Below are 22,182 nucleotides of genomic sequence, written 5' to 3'. Positions count from 1 at the left end.
TTCCAAAGCCGCGGTTTTTAACAGAGATAATGAAGGACAAGGCCTGCGAGATTTCACAAGCTTCCTCCTGTTTGCTGCTTCCCCACTCACAGCCTGTAGCACCAGCCTCCCTCACAGCATAAAGTTCTGTCCTCGCCTGGAGGATGCGCAGAATGGAGAGACCCAGAACAAGAACTGGGAGGGTGGGAGAGGTCTCGGCAAGCGGCAAGAGGGCCCAGTCTGAGCCGAGAAGCCGGCTGAGCCCGAGACTGGCGGAATGACAGGTCTGAAGCTGACCTGATCTGAAAGATGCTTATCGGGGATTGATACAAAGCAGTGGACTCTCACCGTAAGCCTCAGTTCTATTTCTCGGCCCTTCTAAATGATCACGGCATCGTGAACTACAAAATGAATCCCGTAATTCAACAATTTTATACTTTCTCAATTTTCCCTTATTTAATGGCTTTACCCATTTAGTCTTTTTTTTTTTTTTTTTTTAAATGATAGTCATACAGAGAGGGAGAGGCGGAGACACAGGCTCCATGCACCGGGAGCCCGACGTGGGATTCGATCCGGGTCTCCAGGATCGCGCCCTGGGCCAAAGGCAGGCGCCAAACCGCTGCGCCACCCAGGGCTCCCCCAGCATTTAGCCTCCTGAATTATTTAGAGACCACGTCACACCTGTTAGGCAAGGAACCTTCGCCTTTATTGCAAGCATGTGATTTCCACAAAACTCTCAAAACGTCGCAAATCGGCCGCTTTGTCTCTGCCAACGCGCAAGACGGTGACTTTGCCAGCGCTTTTGGAACTAACTTCTACGACTGAAAAGCGTCCTGTGACGATGTGCATCCCTCTCGGGAGAACTCGATTCACCAAACTGAACACAAGTGCGGGAGCTGGGCGACCCGGGACCCCGGACCCCGGAGGGGGAGGGGGCGGGGGCGGGCTGAGGGGTTCCGACCACGTGCCTGGGGTTGGGCGCGAACACCTGCGGGCGCACCTGCTGTCCCCCCCCCCCCCCCCCCCCGGTGCCAGGGCTCCCAGGCAGCCTCCTTCGGGGCACGTGCTGGCTCGTGCGGAAGGCCCAGCAACTGTCCCCAGGGCGCCTGACTCACCCGGCCGCCCACGTGGCCCTCCCGGGACGGCCCCGCAGGCGCTGGCGGAGGCCCGGCCCCCGCGGCTCGCTCTCCCGGGGCGGCGGCGGCGGCTGCTCAGACGCTGCAAAGGGGCTCAGCGTCCGCTGCGCCGGCAGGAGGGCGCCTTCCGCTCCGCTCTGCCCCCGGGCGGCCCCCGCCCGCGCCCACTTCCCGCCCCGAGCGCTCGGGCCCGCTTCCCGCTTCCCGCCGCCCCCGCCCGCCGCGCGCCCGGCCTCCAGCGAGCGGCGCAGAAGGAGCCGCGCCCGCCGCGGCCCAGGCGCGCTCCCCCGCCGGCGCATGCGCGCAGGGGCGGCCGCGGTCCCCGTCTCCGGTGACGTGGCGATGCGCAGGCGGAGCCCAGGTCGGTAGCGGGCGGGCGGGCGGGGGAGGAAGCGCGAGGTGAGCGGGGACGTCAGAGTGGAGAGCGGAAGGTCAGGGAGGCTCGGAGCGGAAGTGAGACCAGGGAGTCTGTCCGCCATTGTGGACCCGGGGAGCGGAGAGCGAGGGGGCGAGGAGCCTGCACGCCGGCGGGAGGGCCCGTTCCGCGGACGCCCGAGCGCGAGGCCCTCTTTCTGGCTTCTCAGCGGGCGGCGGCGGCGGCGGCGGCGGCGGGATCGGTCACTCGGCGGAGGGCGGCAGCCGACTGCTGTGAGTGCTCGGGGAGAGGCCCAGGCGGCGGCGGCGGCGGCGGCGGCGGCGGCGGCGGCGGCGGCTCTCGGGTTGCGGTGAAGAATGTCAGCCACTAGCGTGGATCAGGTGAGGGAGCAGCGGCCTCGGGCTCGGCGAAGGCCCGGGCCCTGGAGCTCCACCCTCGCGTGGGGCTTCGGCTCCTCCCCGTCGCCGCCGCCGCCGGCCCCATAACGGTGCCCTGGGCGCGAGTTGCTGCGGTCCTGCCGCCCGGGCCGGGGCGAGCGCCCTGCCCCCGAGCCTGCGGCCGAGCCGGGCGGCCGCGGGGCCGCGGAGGGGGGGGGCGGCCGCTCCTGGGGGCCTTGGGGCGCATCTGCGGGCGCGGGCGCGGGCGCGGGCGCGGGGCTGAGGCCCGGCGGGCCCCGGCAGACGGATTTCGGGGGGCGGGTAGGAGGTTTAAAGGCCGGGGGCGGTTGGGAAACGGGAGGCGGTGGAGGATGCGGGGGGGTTTCACTCCTACGCGGGTTGTTGAAAATAACTTGCCTTTGATAATGTCTTTGATTAACACACTTTCTCTCTCCTCCCCCCCCTCCTTTTTTTTTTTTTTTTTTCCTCTTCTCATTACCACACCTTTCGTCTTGCTGCGCAGAGACCTAAAGGGCAAGGAAATAAAGGTGAGTTTGAATATTTTAATCTTATTTCCCAATGTTCGTTTGATGTCAGTTTTAAACTTTGCCAGGGCTTTTTTTGTTTGTTTTTGCTCCAGTTTTCTTTTCTTTTCTTTCTTTTTTTTTTAATTTGTTTTGAGATGTATGTTTAGAGAAATCTGCATCGTGGACAGAGCAGCCGAATGCTATCCTAAACTTCGGTGGTTCCTTGCTTTTGAAGGCACTTTTTTTTTTTTTTTTTTTAAATAGAAACCAAAGTGGTACAAGAAACAATTTGGTTAGTTTGTGTGTTTCAGTCGAGGAGGTATTACGAATGTGGTGACATTTCTTTAATTTTGCAATTGATCTGTATTATGTAACTTCTACCACAAAAATTTCTACAAATGCCTGCAGATAAGTGGACATTTTGTTCGACATTGCTGGGTTACGTGGGGAAATACAACTACAGTTGTGTTCCATGTCACATTAGTGGAAATTGTACTGTTAAATCACGTAGTGAAGTCAGTTATGATGAGGCAGGAACACGAGAGAGATCAAAAACGAACAGGCATGTCATCTTGCTGTGTAGTCCTGATGGCAAGGTGTGACTCAGTCTGGTATTTTAGAAAGGACTGGGAAGGAAATAATTTGTGAGGTTTCTGCTCTGGTTATGTGTTTTACTCTTTAAAAACACACAACTATTGAAAGCAATGTATTTTTTAAAAAATAGTGTATTTTGTGTCTATGTTAACATGGAACAATACAGTCAACTGACTGAAACGTTGGCATTAATCATGTGACATTAGTAAGTATAGAACAATAACTGCTTTCTTGGGATAGTGCCAGTTAACATTACAGTGAATTATATATTTATAACATTTTGTAATAGGGCTTGAAATTAGACTAAATGGAATTATGCTTCCTGTTTTTTATTTCAGTAGTAAAGTATTACCTAGAAAATAAGATGTACAGTAGCTTTTTAGATGTAAGTTCAAGGTCTTTATTGGTGCTCTTTATATTCTTAGGGCTTTTATTTGCTGTTGCAAATTTGAAAAGAATAGATTCTGAGTACTCAACTCAGTTAATTTTCTTTGAGTTGTAGTACAGTTTGAGAATTTGTACATACCGGATAGATGGCACTGCATCAGGTAGCGTGAATTTACTTCGTTTGTTTTGATTAAAGATGTATTTTTGCGGAGTATATACACATTTAGAATTTTAATTTTTAGAGTTTAATTTTAGAATTCTTTTTCTGTTGTAAGCATAAACTTCAGTATTTGATATTGTTTATTTAAATGCATTAAATATTTGTAAATTCGAAAAGAATGATCCATTAATTTTTTTTTTTTTTGCTAGTTTGCTCATGAGGAAGTATATAGACTTGGAGATATATGAAATCTGTGGTCATTATTGCCTAGCATAAATTATTTTATCCTAGATCTGTGGGGAGGTGGCACTTTGCAAGGCTATTTGAAATGCTAAGTGTTTTGTGTTACCTGCTTTAAGGTAAGTATGCAAGTTCAGTGAAGTACTTACTTGTTTGACAAAACAAAAAAATAAAGCATCTACAGCATTGTAAGCCATTACTGTAAGTTTGATTGCAATATAGTCATTTCATGAAGGTATGTCCTAGCAATATTTTTGATATTACAGATATAAATTATCTATGACAGTATTGCATATCATAGATACAAATTATCTGTGACAGTATTACATATTGATGTAAATAAGTTTTTTTTTTTTTTTTTTTGGTTATTAAAATTTCGTTGAACCCTCAGTGTAACCTCTTTTAGATGTATTTGGACACACACAAAGTATTTATTTGGATAGCTCTTTATTCCAAGAGATTTTCTTTATTTCACCCTTATTGTTCCATTCATAGTTTTATCCATGGATAGAACGAAGGACTGGGATTCCTAGGAGACCCGTGTTCTAATACTTCTGTGGCTACTGACTTGCCAAGTGAGCTTGAACACATTGCACCTTTTGGTCAGAATTTCCCCTCTATCTATAAAATAAAAGTGGTAATTCTAGCTGTAAATCCTATTGTATGTTATGAGGAATTACAATTATAGTAGTCCACTGCTCTAGTTGCCATTTTATTTGCTGGATTTATTTTCACCTTCCTCACCTTATCTATTTTTAAGGTACAGGGAGACTGTTGCAGGAGGGAAAAACTCTGCTGGCCTAAAAGTATTGGTAATCATTTAAGATGCTTTAAAATGGTAGATGCTGCACAAATACACATATACATCACTTGTATTTTTATGCCCCTGCAGGGAGAATTACAAGGCGAAGGCAGCACCTCCAGTGAACTGATACCAGTAGCTATGTGTGTCTTTGAGAAAAACTACTGTGCCTTAGCTGACTTGGTTTTCAAGCTAGTAAAATTGTTTTACAGTTACTGTTTACTTTTGTGAAGCAGAAAGCAAAGTTATTTTTCCTGAACTACATCCTGAGTATTCTAAGAATGAGTATTAAACTTGAATTCAACTTCTCAAACATGAAAAATACATGGCGCTGAGGAGTTGTCAAAGTTCTGAAAGCATAATCCTTCTCAGCTGACTTAATTTCAGAGGTGCTGGATTTCTTTTCTGAATTATCTTCATTTGACAGTGAGCCTAACACCTGTCTTAGTGTCTTTGATTTTCTAAGTTTTTTTCTGTATATATACTTAAGGATTTAAGTTCACTAACAGAGCCAAAATTTGAAAGGGATTCTATATCAATCTCTTTGTAAGACAAAAATGCTTTCATAGTATAAGTAGTAATTCTAGGTTTACTTTCTTTGTAAGTTTGAGTTCTTTTTAATTAATATTCCTTATGTTAAATATCAGAACTCTTTATTATCTTGGCTAGGGTAGTAGAAGGATAGTAGGAGTTTAAGGATAATTATTTAACTATTAGTTAATTATTTGTTTTTATTGGTTCATAATTTAAAACTGACTTTATATCAGTTATTTGTTAATAAGTAGAATTTTTGCTTGCTGGAATAAAAGGGTACCTCTCCTTTCCCTGCAGGCACCACAGATAAAAGTGTCAGATCCTGTACTCCTAGCAGCCTTGCTACCAGCTTCCTCCTGTGCCTTAAGTGTATAAATAGACAAATATATGGAAAGGAATTTGTCTTTCCCCTCCCCCTTCCCCCATCCTTTCCCAACAGAGGGACAGAATTGTTTGGTAAAACTTCAGTTTAAAGAATTAGGTTGAATTTGGCTCTATTTTAGTGTTTTAGAAAAGTAGTGGAAAAATGTAGTTTTGTATCCTCTCCCCACACTCCCTCTGGAAATGATTGCAAAGCACTTTATTGTCATTTTAGGCTTCATTTTATTATTAATCCTCAAAACATTCCTATAAGGAGATAGAGGGTATATGGTATTGTCGCTGTTTTTATAGGTGGGAAAACATGATGCACAGATCTGTTGACTTTCCTAACTTGATGTAGTCAGGACCAGAGCAAAGAATCACCTGGCTCCTAAGGCCCATGTTCTATCTTGATTTGACTCTGCTTCATAGAGCAGAGGAAACAGGCGAAGAATCATGTAAGTCATCTGTTCTTTTTTCCCTGAAGAACTTATACAGACTATGGAACTGGCTTGGATTTCTTTACTATTTAATAGCGTTCAGTATCCAAAACATTAGATTGTCATTAAGTAATGTTCAAAAACTGAAGTCTTTAGACAGTTGAATTTCTTAAGGAAAGGTATGATTCTGAAACTCAAGGGCTAGCTTCTTACATTCTAATTTAATGCAAATTGCTTGTCAGTATTCATGAAATACTTTTAATTAAATATTTTTTCCTTAGATTGACATACTCCTTGAATAATCTTTTAGGACTTTTTAGACATATTTATGCATCACTTATGCACAGACTGTAGACTGTATATTTACTTAGTGCATGAGAATATTTTGTTCTTAGTCTCGGCATCTTAGAAATAGAAGAGAAAATAGAACAGAGGAAATGAGTAAGAATAGCACTGTAATGTAGATCTAGATAGATTTTAAGTGGGTACTTTTTACTGTATTAGCAGCATGGACTAAGTTTCTGAGAATCTAATGAATACAAGAAATAGCTAGTTATAATTTTGAAATAGAGAGCTGTTTTCTAGTAATAATATGTACTAGTGTCATAGTCTAGTAATGTAGTGAAGATTTTTTTCAGGAGGTATAGACCATGCATAACCATCTTTGATAAAGGGGTGGTAAAGCCAGTGGTAAAGGACAACAGGTATGTTAGAATCTCCTGGGCGGAAATGATTAATTAGCCCACCAGAAATAACCTAAGGTATCCTCCTCTTTATTTTTGTTGCTAGTGGGTGCTACATATTTAAATTTGTAGCAAGCACATTTAGTTTAGCTCAACCCTGACTCTTTCAATCCTTACCAGATACAGTTAAACCATCTCAGTGGAGCCAAGATCAAGGTGACCTTCATGTTCCTCCCAGTGATATTTGAGGGCAATATAGTATCGTAAGAGGTCTACTTTGAAGGCTTCACAGAGTAGTAGTATTTCTTTGAGTGATGGTTGCTACTCAGTAGGTGGCAAAGAACTAAGGGATTTCACATATCTTTGCTCCCATGCCATTGTCAGCTTATAAGGTTACATTTTTGGTGATCTAAACTCTTGGAAAATTTGGGAAAATAAAAGTGTAACGATGCTATAGAGGAACACACAACTTAAATCCATTGTTTCCAGCCTTAATTTATAGTAACTTTGTGACACTGTATTTTTAAGCAATAAATTTTCAGATACTGAAAGGGTTTTTTGTTGTTGTTGTTGTTGTTTTCCCCCCTCAGGGATTAGTCAACATCGATAAGAAACTCTCAAGCTTTTTTCATCTCACATGTGTTTCAAATGTAGAATAGTGTATTTAGACAGTGTCATCATATCAAGTTTTAGCCTTGTAAAACTTCTGTTTATGTGGTCCTAAAGTAATTTTTAGTCTTTTTTGGATCTTATAATATTTTATGTAATAATAGTAGCCAAGATTATTGAATACTGTCTTTGGATCCTCAGATGAAATGAGGCAGGTACTGTTAATAATCTCCTTGAACAGAGAAGTAGAGTTAGAGAGGCTAAGTCACTAATTAGAGATCACCCAGCTTCTCAGTGTAGACTTGGGTTTCAAACTCAGGACCTTACTGCTAGTCTGTCTATGCTCAAAAGCACTCTGAGATAGCATTCAGAGAAAAACAATTTTATAAGGCATTTTTGGAAATGATCTCTGAACAAAATATGGCACTATAAATTATTCTCTGGTCTTATGTGTTGGAAGAATAATCATGGTTATCTTTAGTGTCTTAATTTCGTTTGTACTTTCAAGCGAAAGTCTTCATAATTTTTTGGTTTACAGTATAGGGTCTTTTTATTTAGATTTTTTGTATTTTATTCATTGTGACAACTGCTTCAATGAATCTTAGTTACTTTCTTTAACTGGAAACATTTAAGACATTTACTCCAACTTTAGTTACCAAGGAAAGTTATTTCATTCTTTATTTACCTTTCTGGTACTAAATAATAGAGATTTAACAAAGGTAGAGAACATTCAGCAATCTGTTATCTACAAGACTATTTGAAGTGGTTATTTTAGATTCAAATATAGCATTAGGGAACCCTTCGAACAATTTAACTGCTTACTACAATGTTGAAATTGAGATATTTACGTTATGTTTTTGGTAATGGAAAGTGTATATATAGGTTATGTATTCTTGGGTATATACAAGATTTGTAAGTTTTTGGTGGCACATAAATATTTGTATCTAAATTAAGTTAAATTTTTAAGAGGATTTTTTAAATGAGAACAACAACTCAGGATAACTTTTTCTGAGTTGGTTGAAAAATATTGAAAATGTTAGGTTATTCTGTCAGTTTCATAAAGATAATTACCACACATCTAATATAAACATATTTTTTAGTTTCAGTACAAAACGGTTCGATTCATCAAAAAGATGCTGTAAATGATGATGATTTTGAGCCATACTTAAGTAGCCAGACAAATCAGGTAAGTCTGACAGTCCCATATTTAGGAACTTAAACTTACATTAGTATTAATTGGTTTTTCAAATAGATATTTTAATTGAATAAGGCTAACCATAACATGTATTAATCTAGTGTGCCTGCATAATAGTGAGTAACGGTTGCAGGTTTGTGGTACAGGAGAATTCTTTAGAAATTCTAGGTGGCTGAAACTAGATTGTGAAATACAAAGATTTGAAGATGAACATTGTTTGTGGCATGGTTAGATTATCTTGTAATGTCGCTCCCGTATCTTCATAGCCAAAGCAAATGACAAGTGTAATTAGCTACACATTTGTGGGAGAGGACTAGTTTATGCCTGAAATTTTTGGCTAAATGTAGTGTTTTCTCTTTTACAATGTATTCCAATTTGAATTTCACTGATAATTAAAGTTTTAATATAATCAGGTAACGTAGGGAATAGAAGATTTATAAATCTGCTTGCCTTCTATATTGTAGGCTTGGAGAATGTCACCAAATACAGTTAGGGGTGACTTTTGGGTTCTTTTGTATGGATTATCTTGTGAATTTGTATACAGGTATAATTTAGATTTAAACGTTGAAAAACAAAAGTATTCTTTGGTCTCTATATACCATTTCTGCATCCATTTATTTATTATAGTAATAAATTACTGTAAATTACTATACATTTTTAAAAAATGAACTTTCGTTCTTAACCAGTTTCTTGAGAGAGAATATTCTGCAATGAAACTGCTTTTGTTTTGCTTTAAAAAAAGTATATGAAAAATGTACCATAAAATCTTAACCTCTAGGTTTTTTTTTTTTTTTTTTTTAAATTTTTATTTATTTATGATAGTCACAGAGAGAGAGAGAGAGAGAGAGAGAGAGGCAGAGACATAGGCAGAGGGAGAAGCAGGCTCCATGCACTGGGAGCCCGACGTGGGATTCGATCCGGGGTCTCCAGGATCGCGCCCTGGGCCAAAGGCAGGCGCTAAACCACTGCGCCACCCAGGGATCCCTAGGTTTTTTTTTAAACTGTAAAATAGCAAGGAACCAAATATTATTGTAGGCCTTAGAGTTGTAGGGAAAATTTGAGAAGTAGTTCCCAATTTGTGGTATGCAGAATTGTTTTTGGGAGTGTGGAGAGCCACGGTTATGTTCAACCTGAACTACCCCTTGGTCATTTCTCCTTACCCACCCCCTCTATCTGTTGATCTACATTCCTAGCTTGTGTTGGGAGGGAATAAATAAATGAGAAAGAATAAAAACAGGTGATAAAATCTATGAATGTTTGGCTACTCAGAATGAAAAAATTCATTTCATACTTATATAATCTAACTTTATGATCTTAGTAACAAGTCTACTTTCCACCTAGAGGTAGTGAAAGAACATGTAAATGGAAAATAGAGGAAGATCATTGTTTTGAATTGCAGTGCAAGTTTTAAAAGAAATGTATAGTATTGTGTTATATTTGGGCCCTTACAGTAATCTTGGTTAACATCTCTTATGGCAGTGTTTCCAACTTTTTTTGAGTTTTCCATTTTTTTTTTTTTTTTTTTTAGGAATTCTGATATTATGAAGTATAGTAGATCTTTTCCCAGGAAGGTCTTCATGATCAGATAAGCTTGGGAAATTCTTTTAAATTTTAAGTAATTGAATTTTTTTGCTACTCGATTTCATATTTTATGTATTATAATGTAAAATGACTTCCTAAGACAAGGATGTAGTTATGAAGATTCTCTGACTTAATTTGTTCATCCTCTGTTTTCAAGGAATTTTAATGGAATGTAAATGTTTGAGAATTGCAACCAGTAAGAATCCTCTTGTTCTACTTGGTTAACAGATATTTTATAATTATTTGTCACAGGGGCTTAGAAGATTGTTTTTTTGGTATTCCACAGAGGTGCTAGGGAAAACCAGGGGAGGGTACTCTTGATCCCTCCCCTGCAGCAACCAGAGCTGTGCTGTGCTTTTTATCTGTTTTATATATTGGAATTCTGCATAAGATTGAACTTGTAAAAAACAAAACATAACTTTGAGAGTGTCAGAAAACCATTATTTTTTAAAAAACACTTATTGAACCCAGTGTTTAAATTGTATCATAAAAGTTTCCTTATGTTGGGACAAAAATATAAAAGATTCATTTTAATGTGATGTTTGAATAGAAAGTCTTATGCTTTGTATTAAGTTGTTATATTTAATTGTATATTCATGTGCTATTTAAGGAGAAGTTTTAAATTTGATGCCAGTAAGGCTATATTCTCCTCCTCCTCCTTGTTAGTACTAATGAGTAGATTTTTACCAATTATTTTTCTATAATATTAAAAATAATTATCTGTAGCCAGAGCACATATTTACCTTTTGAAGAGTGCTAACTGGGTTTATTGGAGAGAAAAATTGAAAATTATCAGAAATCTTAGAGATGAGTTGTACAAGAATTTGAATTACTCATGATCACATGAACCTAGGTAGGAGACAAAATTTTTAAAAATTGACCTTTTAAAGCAGGTTAATGAAAACTAGAATTATTGGTGAAGTATCTGAAGTAATTAGTTAGATTAAAGTTATGTAAGCATTTATAGTTATGTGTACTGACCTAGCCGAAATAATTGTTTAATTAAAAAGTTTTTAATTAATTGTATAATATATTTTTAAAATTAAATTCCTCCATCTGACTTTAATATAAAATAACAAAAATGAATCTTTCGTCTGGAAAAGTGTTTAATTTTTTGGTTAATAATTTAAATGGTTTTGTATACTTAAATCTAATTCAAGTAAAATCTGAGGATACTTTAAAACAGGTTGTTGGCCTTCTGTAGTAGTATATTCTATTTTCTAGTGCTCTGTTTCTTAAGGGATAATTTTTATAGTAATTTGAGAAATAAATGTTCATCTTCTAGGTATCAAAATTAGTTCTCTAAAGTTCCTTAGAGTAATATGATTAAGTTGATTGGAAAATTCAGGTTTAAATGGTACTGTTAAAGATGCCATGTAATTTGTGCATATAAATTTGAAAAATAAATTGGAAAAATGAAGTTTGAGTTTGTCTGCTTGTATATATAGGGAAATAAATTCTTAGCCATGTTTATTAGAGAAGTGTAATAGAGAACCAGGAAAGTAAAAAATATTTTGAATTTTATTTTCTGTCCCTGCCATCATTGCCCTCGTTAAGGTTTTCATTTTATCTTCCTGTTGGAATGATTTTCTAACCAGTAATTCTATATTGCCACTCAGCAGTCTTCTTAAAGTTCAAGTCTGTGCCACTGTCATGTTAAGCGTTATTAGCGCAGCTTCACAACAGTGGGTACATTTGTTATATCAGTGCCCTTAAAAATTGCTCCATTTCCTTCCCTGCCTCCTGTTTGGTCAACTTTCTCCACCTAATTTGAGGAAGGAAATAGAACTCACTGTTTTCTAAGAATATAAATATTTTCTGAATATTTTCTTTCATGATCTCAGTCTTTGTATGTATAATCTACAGACACACATATATATATACACACAGATGGATCTATCTGTCCCTTCGTGAAGTCTCTTCTGATTCCCCCAGTTACTGGCTTCCCTGCTTGCTCTTTGTGCTAGAGTGCTTGTTTTGCTTTGTTTGGACTTCCATTACAGTACCTATCAAATGGTAGGGTATATGTGTCTTCCCCACTAGACCTGGGAAGTGTTCCAGGTCAGAGTCCATGTTCTTCATCTTTTTGTCTCAGTGACTGGCACTGTATCTGGCACATAGTAGGCATTTATTAAGTATTGAATTAGTGGATTGGGTTACCTGCAAGTACTGAATTAATGGATTGGGTTATCTGCTAGAATTAGGGAACAAAGAATTACATTTGATGAAATAATTAGGTTAACTGGGTACCACTTATATTATTTTGTGACACCCTTGTGGTTAGATACGTGTAGGGTATACTTTTTGAAAAGTACGATAATATTTTTGAAGTTATTTGAAGAAAATATACGTAAGCATTAAAGACTTTTTAATACAGAAGTGAGCTCTGGAGTTTGAGGTACCTCAGGTTCTTAATGGAAAACAGTTTTTGTTTTTCTTTGTATGAAAGTGCTTTTATTGGTGAATTATGCCTTTTCCTTTCTAATTGGACTTCTGGGATATTTATAGAGTCTTTCTTTGAAAGAAAGTAAAAATGGATCTTAAGTTTCTTTGTGAAACACTGGCTATAATTGGGTTGTATTAAAATGTCTCAAGTCAGAGTAGTAGTCATGAATTTCTTGTTCAGATTTTCTATGAGGTACTAGAAAAGCAATTGATCTATATCATAAGGCTGAGAAATAACAAGTGATTTTAAAATTCTAAGGAAGGTCTTTTAAATTATTTCTGTGTTTTAGTTTTCAAGTAAAAAAAGAGAACTAAAGATAAAAGGCTTTATTCCTATACTTCCTCATAGCACTTTGTAATTAACTTGGTAGATTTTAAAAAATCTTGACAATTGATAAAGACCAGCAGGTATTATCCCCATTTTACCAAGAGAGTCAGGGTTAAAGAAGTTACATGATCTCATGAGGTCACTGACAAAGTAAGACATTAAAGATGAGTTTATATTCTTAAGATTTGAGGTAGGTTTGAAATTATATCATGTGTTTGGTGATTAATTTACATTTTAAAGAGGCAGGTTAAGTTGTATTGACTAATGTAACTATCATTGATTGAATACTTAATGTGTTTTAGGCACTGTATCTTTATTTCCTTTTAGTAGATAAGAAAACAATTCAGAGTATAAGTAATTTGGCTACTTTCACATAGCTGATAAGTGCCTGGGCTGGGATTAAAGTTTAGATACCTCATGGGTTCACTTCAACCTTATGTTAAATGGCCTCCCCAGATTGTGTTTCTAAGTTAATGCTGTCGGTAAAAAGTCTGTAGATCTGTTGTTAAGAGTATGTTTCATTATATTCATTGATTTTTTTTAATCACTTTACATATTTACATATTGATGTTATTTTTTTCCCTTTCCAAAAAGTTCTTTGACTATGAGGGAAACATTAAACATTTCACATCATTTGTTTTAAAGGTTGCATATCTTTAAAGAATATAGTAAAATTTCACTATATACCTGACCAGTTTCTAAATTATAAATAAACTGTTAAAGCGATTATTTGAACATAAACTGTTATAAGAGATTATGTCTCATTATAGCCAGTTTGAAGTAAAATGTGAAAGTAAGTTTTCAGTTGTTATTTTCCATCATCAGTAAGTGGAACTTTGGTTCCTCTTCCCTACCAAGGTAGATTGCTCTGATTGGTATTCCACATAGCTAGCAATTAAGAATCTATCTTAAATTTAGCAGAACATATTTCTAAATATTTCCAGTTACAATCAAAGCTCTACTAGTTTGAAATGTGTTGACCTTATCTTACTTTGAAACTCTGAAAGTTTCCTATAGCTTTCTTTTTACTAGGACCCAAAATGAAGCCTTGCCTTTAGAAGCTGCTTAAAGTACTTTCATGGAGCTAAGGAAAAAAACATTCAGCTAAAACTGCTGGAAAAATAAGTGGTTACCCTTTGATAAACTGCAGAAAGCTGGCCACTTATCCAATATATTTAAGAAGTACAGGTGGTAGCAGTAACAGTGGACAGCTCTTTAGTAAGATCTCTGCTTATTAGCCAAAGCTGTCTGTTTGATAGCAGTTGTGACTAATGGAACACATTTTAAAGTAATTTAAACTTACTTTGACAAAATCAGTAATACAGATGTGAAGTAGTAAAATTTACGATTTAAAAAAATAATTGAAAAGACACCTAATAAAAGTCTCCCACCGAAAAGAGTTTGGGCCTGGTCCAGCCCCATAGGTAACAGAGTTGGCAGGATTTGTTTTCCCATTCCCCAGAGAAAATTGGCTTTCTTTTTTTAGGAATTTAGTACAGATTAGATAACCAGTTAAAACAAGGTGGACGTACTGTAGCCCAGAGATCATATCCAGTTTATGCCCTGTTTTCTTTGAAAGAACCTATAAGCTAATAGCTTTTTAAAGAGTTGTTTTTAAAAAAAAAAAAAAAAAAAAAAAAAGATGAGTGACAACGACTCGATACTGTTTGGCTTGCAAAGCTTGAGTTGTTTACTCTTTGGCCTTTAGTTTGCTAACCTCTGAATTATTGTGGTACAGGTAGGTTAGGAACTTAGTAGGTAACTGCAAAATTTAGCATTTGTGATGGTAAAATAAAAATATTCAACATGAGTTAGGAGTGTTATTTTGCAAAAACCTGATTATGAGGAATGAACTTTAAAAACTTTCTACCTGGTCTGATTTTCCACTTTCACATCCAGGTATGGACTTACTGAGTCCAGATTTCAGTGCCAACATTCTAAATTAAAACTTTGAAACTGATTACCTTCTTATTCAACACAGCTCTCTTGCTCTTTCCCCATGTGGAATTTATTCACTTCCCTGTGTTTTGTGTCTCTTTAACTGTAGGCTTTCTTTTAGAATGAATGTATCAGTGTTTTTCACAGTGTAGACATTCAGTAAGTGTTTGGTTGAAATAATAAATAAAAGGATATTTTTAGCAACTTAGAAAATAACTTAAAAGATATTTTACTCTAATATATATGTTATACTGGCTGGCCTGTTCATTTTTATTAAGCTTTTTAGAGTTTTATATCACAAGGACCTCCTTGTCAGTGTGAAACCCTACAAGTACCTTTATTTTTAGCCAATAATTTTGTGATCAGATTACCACAATCTGTGTGTGTATGTGTGAGATCTTCATGACTAGTAAAGTTTAATCTTTACTAATTTCTTTTAAGAATTTTTTTCTTTGAAAAAAAAAAGAATTTTTTCTTTGAAAACCATTGTTGGTTGTGAACTTTCCTCAGGTTTCTCTTGTATTAAATATAGCAGTCAGTATTTCCAGTGTTGGTCTGTGAGATGATGTCAGATTATCGTTATTTCCTTCATACTAATATTGTGAACATTTTTTGGAATATATTTTCAAATATAGTATCTAATATAGTTAAAGAATATGTTCAATTAAATTAGTAAGCAGTAACCTATTTCCCATTTTGAATGTAGTAAAATATATAGAGTATATTTAAAAAGTCATTTTCTTAAAAAATAGTATGAAGTGGCAGAGTTATTTTTTAAGTCCAAGCTTTGCTGGAAATAGTAAATCTATGTCACAATTATTAATTTTTTTAAAAAGATTTTATTTATTCATGAGAGACACAGAGAGAGGCAGAGAGAGAAGCAGGCTTCATACAGGGAGCCCAATGCAGGACTTGATCCCGGGACCCCAGGATGATACCCTGGGTCGAAGGCAGAAGCTCAACCGCTGAGCCACCCAGGCATCCCTACAATTATTAATTTAAATGCAAACTTTGATTGTCTTATTTTTTTTTATCAGTTTTATTGGAATCGTTTCAAAAGACAAAATATTAAATTTCTCATAGTGGACAATTTCAACAGTTGTGAGGTGTGGCAAAGTAACTTAATAGTAATAACATCTCAATATTGAATGATAGGCCTTTAAAAGAAATTTCTAATGAATTCCAGATAGTGTCTATGATGTTACTGTCACACATTTATATTGCCACATTTTTTGGATGGAAAAGTAGTGGGCAGCATAGTTCTAAGAGAGTAACAGGAAAAAAAAAAGTTAAATACTTTATTCCGGGGAACTTATATAAATTGAGTAATCAGCCTTCAGAATGGCATTCACTCTTCCAGGGAGAGTACTAGTTGTCCTGACTAGATACTAGTTTAATTTTTAAATTTTGCTTAATTCTGTACATTATAAAGGTCTGTCCAGTGCTTTAAAAATCAGAGCTAAACCAGAGTGAGAAAATCTATTTCATATATGTATTGGGCCTAAGGAACCCATTTCAAAATAAATGCTTAAAATAATTTGTTTTTTACATTGGCTAATAACAAAGTTGAGGTTTTTTTCTTTTTTTTTCATTAATAGAATTTGGTGCTTTCATTTTTGGCAAATTACTAAATGAATGATTAATTACTATCCCAAAACAAATGATTTAATTGTAGTAATTCTGGGAAAAAAATTACAGGAACTCTTTCTAAATTAAAATTCTGAGCGAGAAGGTGATAAGTTAATTGGGGAAAATTTGGAAATTAGAGTACAAAGAAAAAAGGTACTGGTTGTCCCACCATTAAGAAATAGTAAGGATTTGATTTTGATTGTTTATCAAAACGAGCAAGGCAAAACAAGAAGCAGATTATGCCCTGGGTATAATCTTGAATCATGATTTTCTTCTCAGAGTGTGAGCATTTCTTTTATTTTGTCTTAATAAAAGTATAAAATTTAATTGCTGAATTGGATTCTATTATATAGATAGGTTTACTATAATTCCTGTATTGGCATAGCTTCCAGATTTGTTTAATCTTTGCATAAATTTTTGGATACATCAGCTGCTTAAAATAAAGTTGGCTGTAAAAGATCAATTTGTGTCTGCAAAGTTTATAATTCAGACTTTTGTACAAATGATGGTATTTTTAAATTGTGCTGGAGGATCTGACTCTTAAAAATAATCCCATCCTACCCATCTCCTCTCCTCACCCCCTCTAAAAAAACAGTTTTACAACAAATATTTTAAAACAGAAATACCAGCAAAATTTTATCTTGATACAATTGGATTTGAAATTTTAATTTTATGTGGATAGATGCATCTATTTTTTATTTATTTAAAACTATTTTAATCTTTCAGTCTTTTTCACCCTTACTCTTCAGAGGATATTTCACTCCTGATTATGATCTTTTGTTTTCCAGAGTAACAGCTATCCACCAATGTCAGATCCATACATGCCTAGTTACTATGCTCCATCCATTGGATTTCCATATTCTCTTGGGGAAGCAGCATGGTCCACGGCTGGAGACCAACCTATGCCATATCTGACAACCTATGGACAAATGAGTAATGGAGAACATCATTATATACCAGATGGTGTGTTTAGTCAACCTGGGGCATTAGGAAATACCCCTCCATTTCTTGGTCAACATGGATTTAACTTTTTTCCTGGTAATGCTGATTTCTCTACATGGGGGACAAGTGGATCTCAGGGACAATCAACACAAAGTTCTGCTTATAGTAGCAGTTATGGCTATCCACCTAGTTCTCTTGGGAGAGCTATTACAGATGGACAGGCTGGATTTGGCAATGATACTTTGAGTAAGGTGCCCGGCATTAGCAGTATTGAGCAAGGCATGACCGGACTGAAAATTGGTGGTGACCTGACAGCTGCAGTGACAAAAACTGTAGGAACAGCCTTGAGCAGCAGTGGTATGACTAGCATTGCAACTAATAGTGTGCCCCCAGTTAGTAGTGCAGCGCCTAAACCAACCTCCTGGGCTGCCATTGCCAGAAAGCCTGCCAAACCTCAACCGAAACTTAAACCCAAGGGCAATGTGGGAATTGGGGGTTCTGCTGTGCCACCACCTCCTATAAAACACAACATGAATATTGGAACTTGGGATGAAAAGGGGTCAGTGGTAAAGGCTCCACCAACCCAACCAGTTCTGCCTCCTCAAACTATAATCCAGCAGCCTCAGCCATTAATTCAACCACCACCATTGGTGCAAAGCCAACTGCCTCAACAGCAGCCTCAGCCACCGCAACCACAGCAGCAACAAGGACCTCAGCCACAGGCCCAGCCTCACCAAGTGCAGCCTCAACAGCAGCAGCTGCAGAATCGCTGGGTAGCCCCTCGGAATAGGGGAGCTGGATTCAACCAGAATAATGGAGTGGGCGGTGAAAACTTTGGTTTAGGTGTTGTTCCTGTCAGTGCTTCACCTTCTAATGTGGAAGTGCATCCAGTGCTGGAAAAGCTAAAGGCCATAAACAATTATAATCCCAAAGACTTTGACTGGAACCTGAAGAATGGACGTGTGTTTATAATTAAAAGCTATTCTGAGGATGACATACACCGTTCAATTAAGTACTCTATCTGGTGTAGTACTGAGCATGGTAATAAGCGTTTGGATGCAGCTTACCGTTCCCTGAATGGGAAAGGCCCACTCTATTTACTCTTCAGTGTGAATGGCAGTGGACATTTTTGTGGAGTGGCTGAAATGAAGTCTGTTGTGGACTATAATGCATATGCTGGTGTCTGGTCTCAGGATAAGTGGAAGGGCAAATTTGAAGTTAAATGGATCTTTGTCAAAGATGTTCCCAATAACCAATTACGGCATATTCGCTTAGAAAATAATGACAACAAACCAGTTACCAATTCAAGGGACACTCAAGAGGTACCCCTAGAAAAAGCTAAGCAAGTGCTTAAAATAATTGCTACTTTCAAGCATACCACCTCAATCTTTGATGACTTTGCACATTATGAAAAGCGTCAAGAAGAGGAGGAAGCCATGCGTAGGGTAAGAGTACAGTAATTTTTTTCCGCAGGGTCTTTTTATTGGGGTGGTATGTATGGATGGGTATTCTTTTTTTTTTTGGATGGGTATTCTTTAATGCCTTTTAATGCTACATTCTGGGTTTAGGAGCTTTCCTCTGAGGGAAACTTAGCTTAAGAAACAGAACCCTGTAACCTCCCTTTAGGGCCTCTGATGGCACGTGGCCATCATTTTCTCTTCCCAAGGGTCATTCTCATCTGACTTTGCCTGTTCTTCATACTCAGGTGATAAAGGTCATTGAGTGGTGGTCATCAGAGTTCTGCATTTATAACTAAGCAGACTCACGAACTGGTGAGGGATTCTAATCACTAATTTTAAACATTAGTTTTATGTGAAAATGTGTTAGGAGTTTGAAACAAACAGCTTTTAAGTGTTTGAATATTTGTATTTATGAGAAGTAAAGTAGACTTTTCCCTTGAAACTCCTTCCTAAACCATTTTTATAATTTGTACACTTGAAGCACTTGTACAAAATACAGTAGGAATTTGACCTTAGGAAGGCAGCTTAGAGTTGTGAAGGCATGAGCTTTTAGATTTTGACTGCAGAATTTGATTTCTTATTCTGTCGTTGACCCTCTGTGGGACTCTTAAGGGAGACTTTCCTGAACTTATGCACTGTTTTTGCTTGCACCATATAGACCAGAATTTGATCATAGGGCATACAGAGCAAGCCAGGCTGGGGAAGGTTTTCTGTTCCAAGCACAGAAAAAAATTGGGGTCCTATTTTTAGGATGAAAAGAGAGAATGGACGGAGTAGACCTAACTAGGAGATTTTTCCATTGACAGTACATTTAAATTTCTTTTCAAATGCAGCAGGGATAGAGTTAGAAGCTTTTTAAATAAATTATTGTTGGTTACTATGGAAAGCTCTTATGTAGAAATTAAGATAAAGTAGGAAGGGCAGCCTGGGTGGCTCAGCAGTTTAGCACTGCCTTCAGTCCAGGGCCTGATCCTGGAGATCGGGGATCGAGTCCCGCGTCGAGCTCCCTGCACGGAGCCGGTTTCTTCCTCTGCCTGTGTCTCTGCCTCTCTCTCTCTCTCTCTCTCTCTCTCTCTCTGTGTCTCATGAATAAATAAAATCTTAAAAAAGAAAAAAAAGATAAAGTAGGAAGTTTAGAAGAATATCAATAATTTGTTTCTTTGTGTAATCTTACATATCTTGGAGCTTCTTGGTCTTTGCAGACAAGGGAACATTCCTCACTGGTGAATTGAAAGAATGATTCTAGAGCAGTAGTTTTGCCAACCTTAGGGCACTTAAATTAGTGGGGTGCTTCTTGGAAATGCAGGTTCTTGAGACCACTGCAGGAAAATCTGATATATAGGTGGCCCTTGAAGAATGTGCACGTTGAGCATGCCAGACTTGCCCACGCAGTTGGAAATTTGTGTATAACTTTACTTACCCAAAACGTAACCACTTAGAGCATACTGTGTACAGGAAGTCTTGCTGATACCACAAATAATTGATTAACACATTCTGTATGTTACATGAATTGTATACTTTAGTTTTACAATAAAATAAGGTAGAGAAAAAGTGGTATTAAGAGAATCATCAGGAAGAGAACAGTATGATACATTTATCATACTGTATTTAGCAGAAAAAAATCGCATACAGGTGGACCCACACAGTTCACACACATGTTGTTCAAGGATCAACTGTATTTGATAAGGGATCTGGTGGTGTACATTTTTTAATGAGAGCACCTTAGGTGATTCTGGTGCTAGTGATTCCAGTTAAATGTGGGAGAATGAGGGAAAAAGGATCAAAAGTGGCTTCTGAATTTTTGAGCTCAGCAGTTGAGTAAATGGTCATATTGTAGCTGCCATTATAAATGGTGGATCAGGAGAATTGGATTTGGGCTATGAAAAGTAGGGTGCAGGTTTTCCTTTTAGGATGTGCTGATTCTAAAGTGCCTTTGAGAAATACAGACTGAAATCTCTGATTAAGCAGTTAGATGTAGGAGTTGGATTTGGGAGCTTTCTCTTCTTAAATAGTTGATTCTACAAAAGTGGGATGAGATTGCTCAGGGAAAAAGATGCCTGGCAAGGAATTATTTCTCAACTTTCTTTTCTCTCCCACCACTAAGGAGAGGTCACCCTTAGATGTCTTCTACATTTCTTCCCTACCCAGTCTAAAAATTTGGTCCCAGTTTTATTATTTTTTTATTACATAATTGACTCAGGAATTATTTGACAGTTAAATATTGTTTTGCAATTACATATACAACAGTGATTTAAAATTAATAATTTTTAAACTTTGAAATTATACATTTAAATCATTTCATGGTTTACTGCACCCCCCCCCCCTTTTGTTTTAAAGATTTAAAAAAATTTTTTTATTCATGAGAGACACAGAGAGAGGCAGAGACACAAGCAGAGGGAGAAGCAGGCTCCATGCAGGAAGCCTGATGTGGACTTGATCCCGGGTCTCCAGGATCACACCCTGAACTGAAGGCAGCGCTAAACCGCTGAGCCACTCGGGCTGCCCTACTGCCCGTTTTTTGATGATGTTTAAGAATTTTTTTTTTTTTAATTTTTATTTATTTATGATAGTCACAGAGAGAGAGAGAGGCAGAGACATAGGCAGAAGAAGAAGCAGGCTCCATGCACCGGGAGTCCGACGTGGGATTCGATCCCAGGTCTCCAGGATCGCGCCCTGGGCCAAAGGCAGGCGCTAAACCGCTGCGCCACCCAGGGATCCCGATGTTTAAGAATTTTTAAAAAATCTTATATAACAATTTTTTTAGGAAGAATAATTTGGTGTGTATGTTTTGTTTATGGATAACATAAATATATTTATTAAGTCCTTCTAGATTAAGTAAATGTCTTTGGCCATGATATGTGAACAACAGTTTACCTGGATATAAAATTCTTAGGTCACAAACTTTTTATTCAGGCTTAGATTTATAGTTTTATATTTATATTACATTATTTATAGCTTTATATTATGGAGAAGTCTGAGGCCAGCCTAAATTTTCTTTCTTTGGAGATAGCTATTTCTGTTTGTGTACACAAAAGATTATTCTTGGACTATGAACATGTATGTAGAATTTGTTTAATATGGACCTCTATTGTAACTTTCCTTAATCTTTGTCTATAAGCCAAGTTTTTACTTATATTTTCTTTTTTCTGGTTATTTCAAAAAATGTGTTGGAACTTTGTCTCTGAGTGCCATTGGTTCTTTATCATTTTTCTCTGAATTTGGAGACTTTCAAATTTTAATTTCCATGTCATTAATTTGGTTTACTTTGTGTTGATTTTGTGATTTATGAAGTTGTGAATTGTTCAGTGATAGTATTAGTTTGTTTACATTGTTACATCTAGCTCCTGCCTACATGTTGATTGTTTTTTTTTTTTTTAACTTGATTCAGAGTCCATTTTGAAATTTGAGCACAAAGCTGATGGTTTAAAGCTTATTTCTGCTTCATATAATTTTTTTAGAA

At 37.7% G+C, this 22,182-nt stretch overlaps 1 protein-coding gene across 9 annotated transcripts in view; it reads left to right on the top strand.

Moving 5' to 3' along the window:
• The first annotated feature begins 1,553 nt into the window (after window positions 1–1,553).
• YTHDF3 (YTH N6-methyladenosine RNA binding protein 3) overlaps window positions 1,554–22,182 on the top strand; it is a 40,897-nt gene continuing 20,268 nt past the window's right edge. Inside the window, exons 1-5 of one of the 9 annotated variants that reach the window (XM_041768915.1) lie at window positions 1,554–1,763; window positions 2,392–2,416; window positions 5,785–5,930; window positions 8,305–8,390; window positions 17,109–18,707. In XM_041768915.1, the coding sequence (XP_041624849.1) occupies window positions 5,873–5,930; window positions 8,305–8,390; window positions 17,109–18,707 (1,743 nt within the window). In that variant the 5' untranslated portion in view covers window positions 1,554–1,763; window positions 2,392–2,416; window positions 5,785–5,872. Of the gene's footprint in view, window positions 1,872–1,919; window positions 2,190–2,391; window positions 2,417–3,879; window positions 3,896–3,971; window positions 4,352–4,668; window positions 4,968–5,784; window positions 5,931–8,304; window positions 8,391–17,108; window positions 18,708–22,182 lie in introns of those variants that run through there. The other 8 variants (XM_041768911.1, XM_041768914.1, XM_041768917.1 and 5 more) reach the window with 8 other exon arrangements.

The sequence above is a fragment of the Vulpes lagopus genome, chromosome 9 (genome assembly GCF_018345385.1).
Source record: "Vulpes lagopus strain Blue_001 chromosome 9, ASM1834538v1, whole genome shotgun sequence".
NCBI lineage: Eukaryota > Metazoa > Chordata > Mammalia > Carnivora > Canidae > Vulpes > Vulpes lagopus.
Note: the sequence above shows the minus strand (reverse complement) of the source record. Positions and strands in the feature narration are given on the sequence as shown.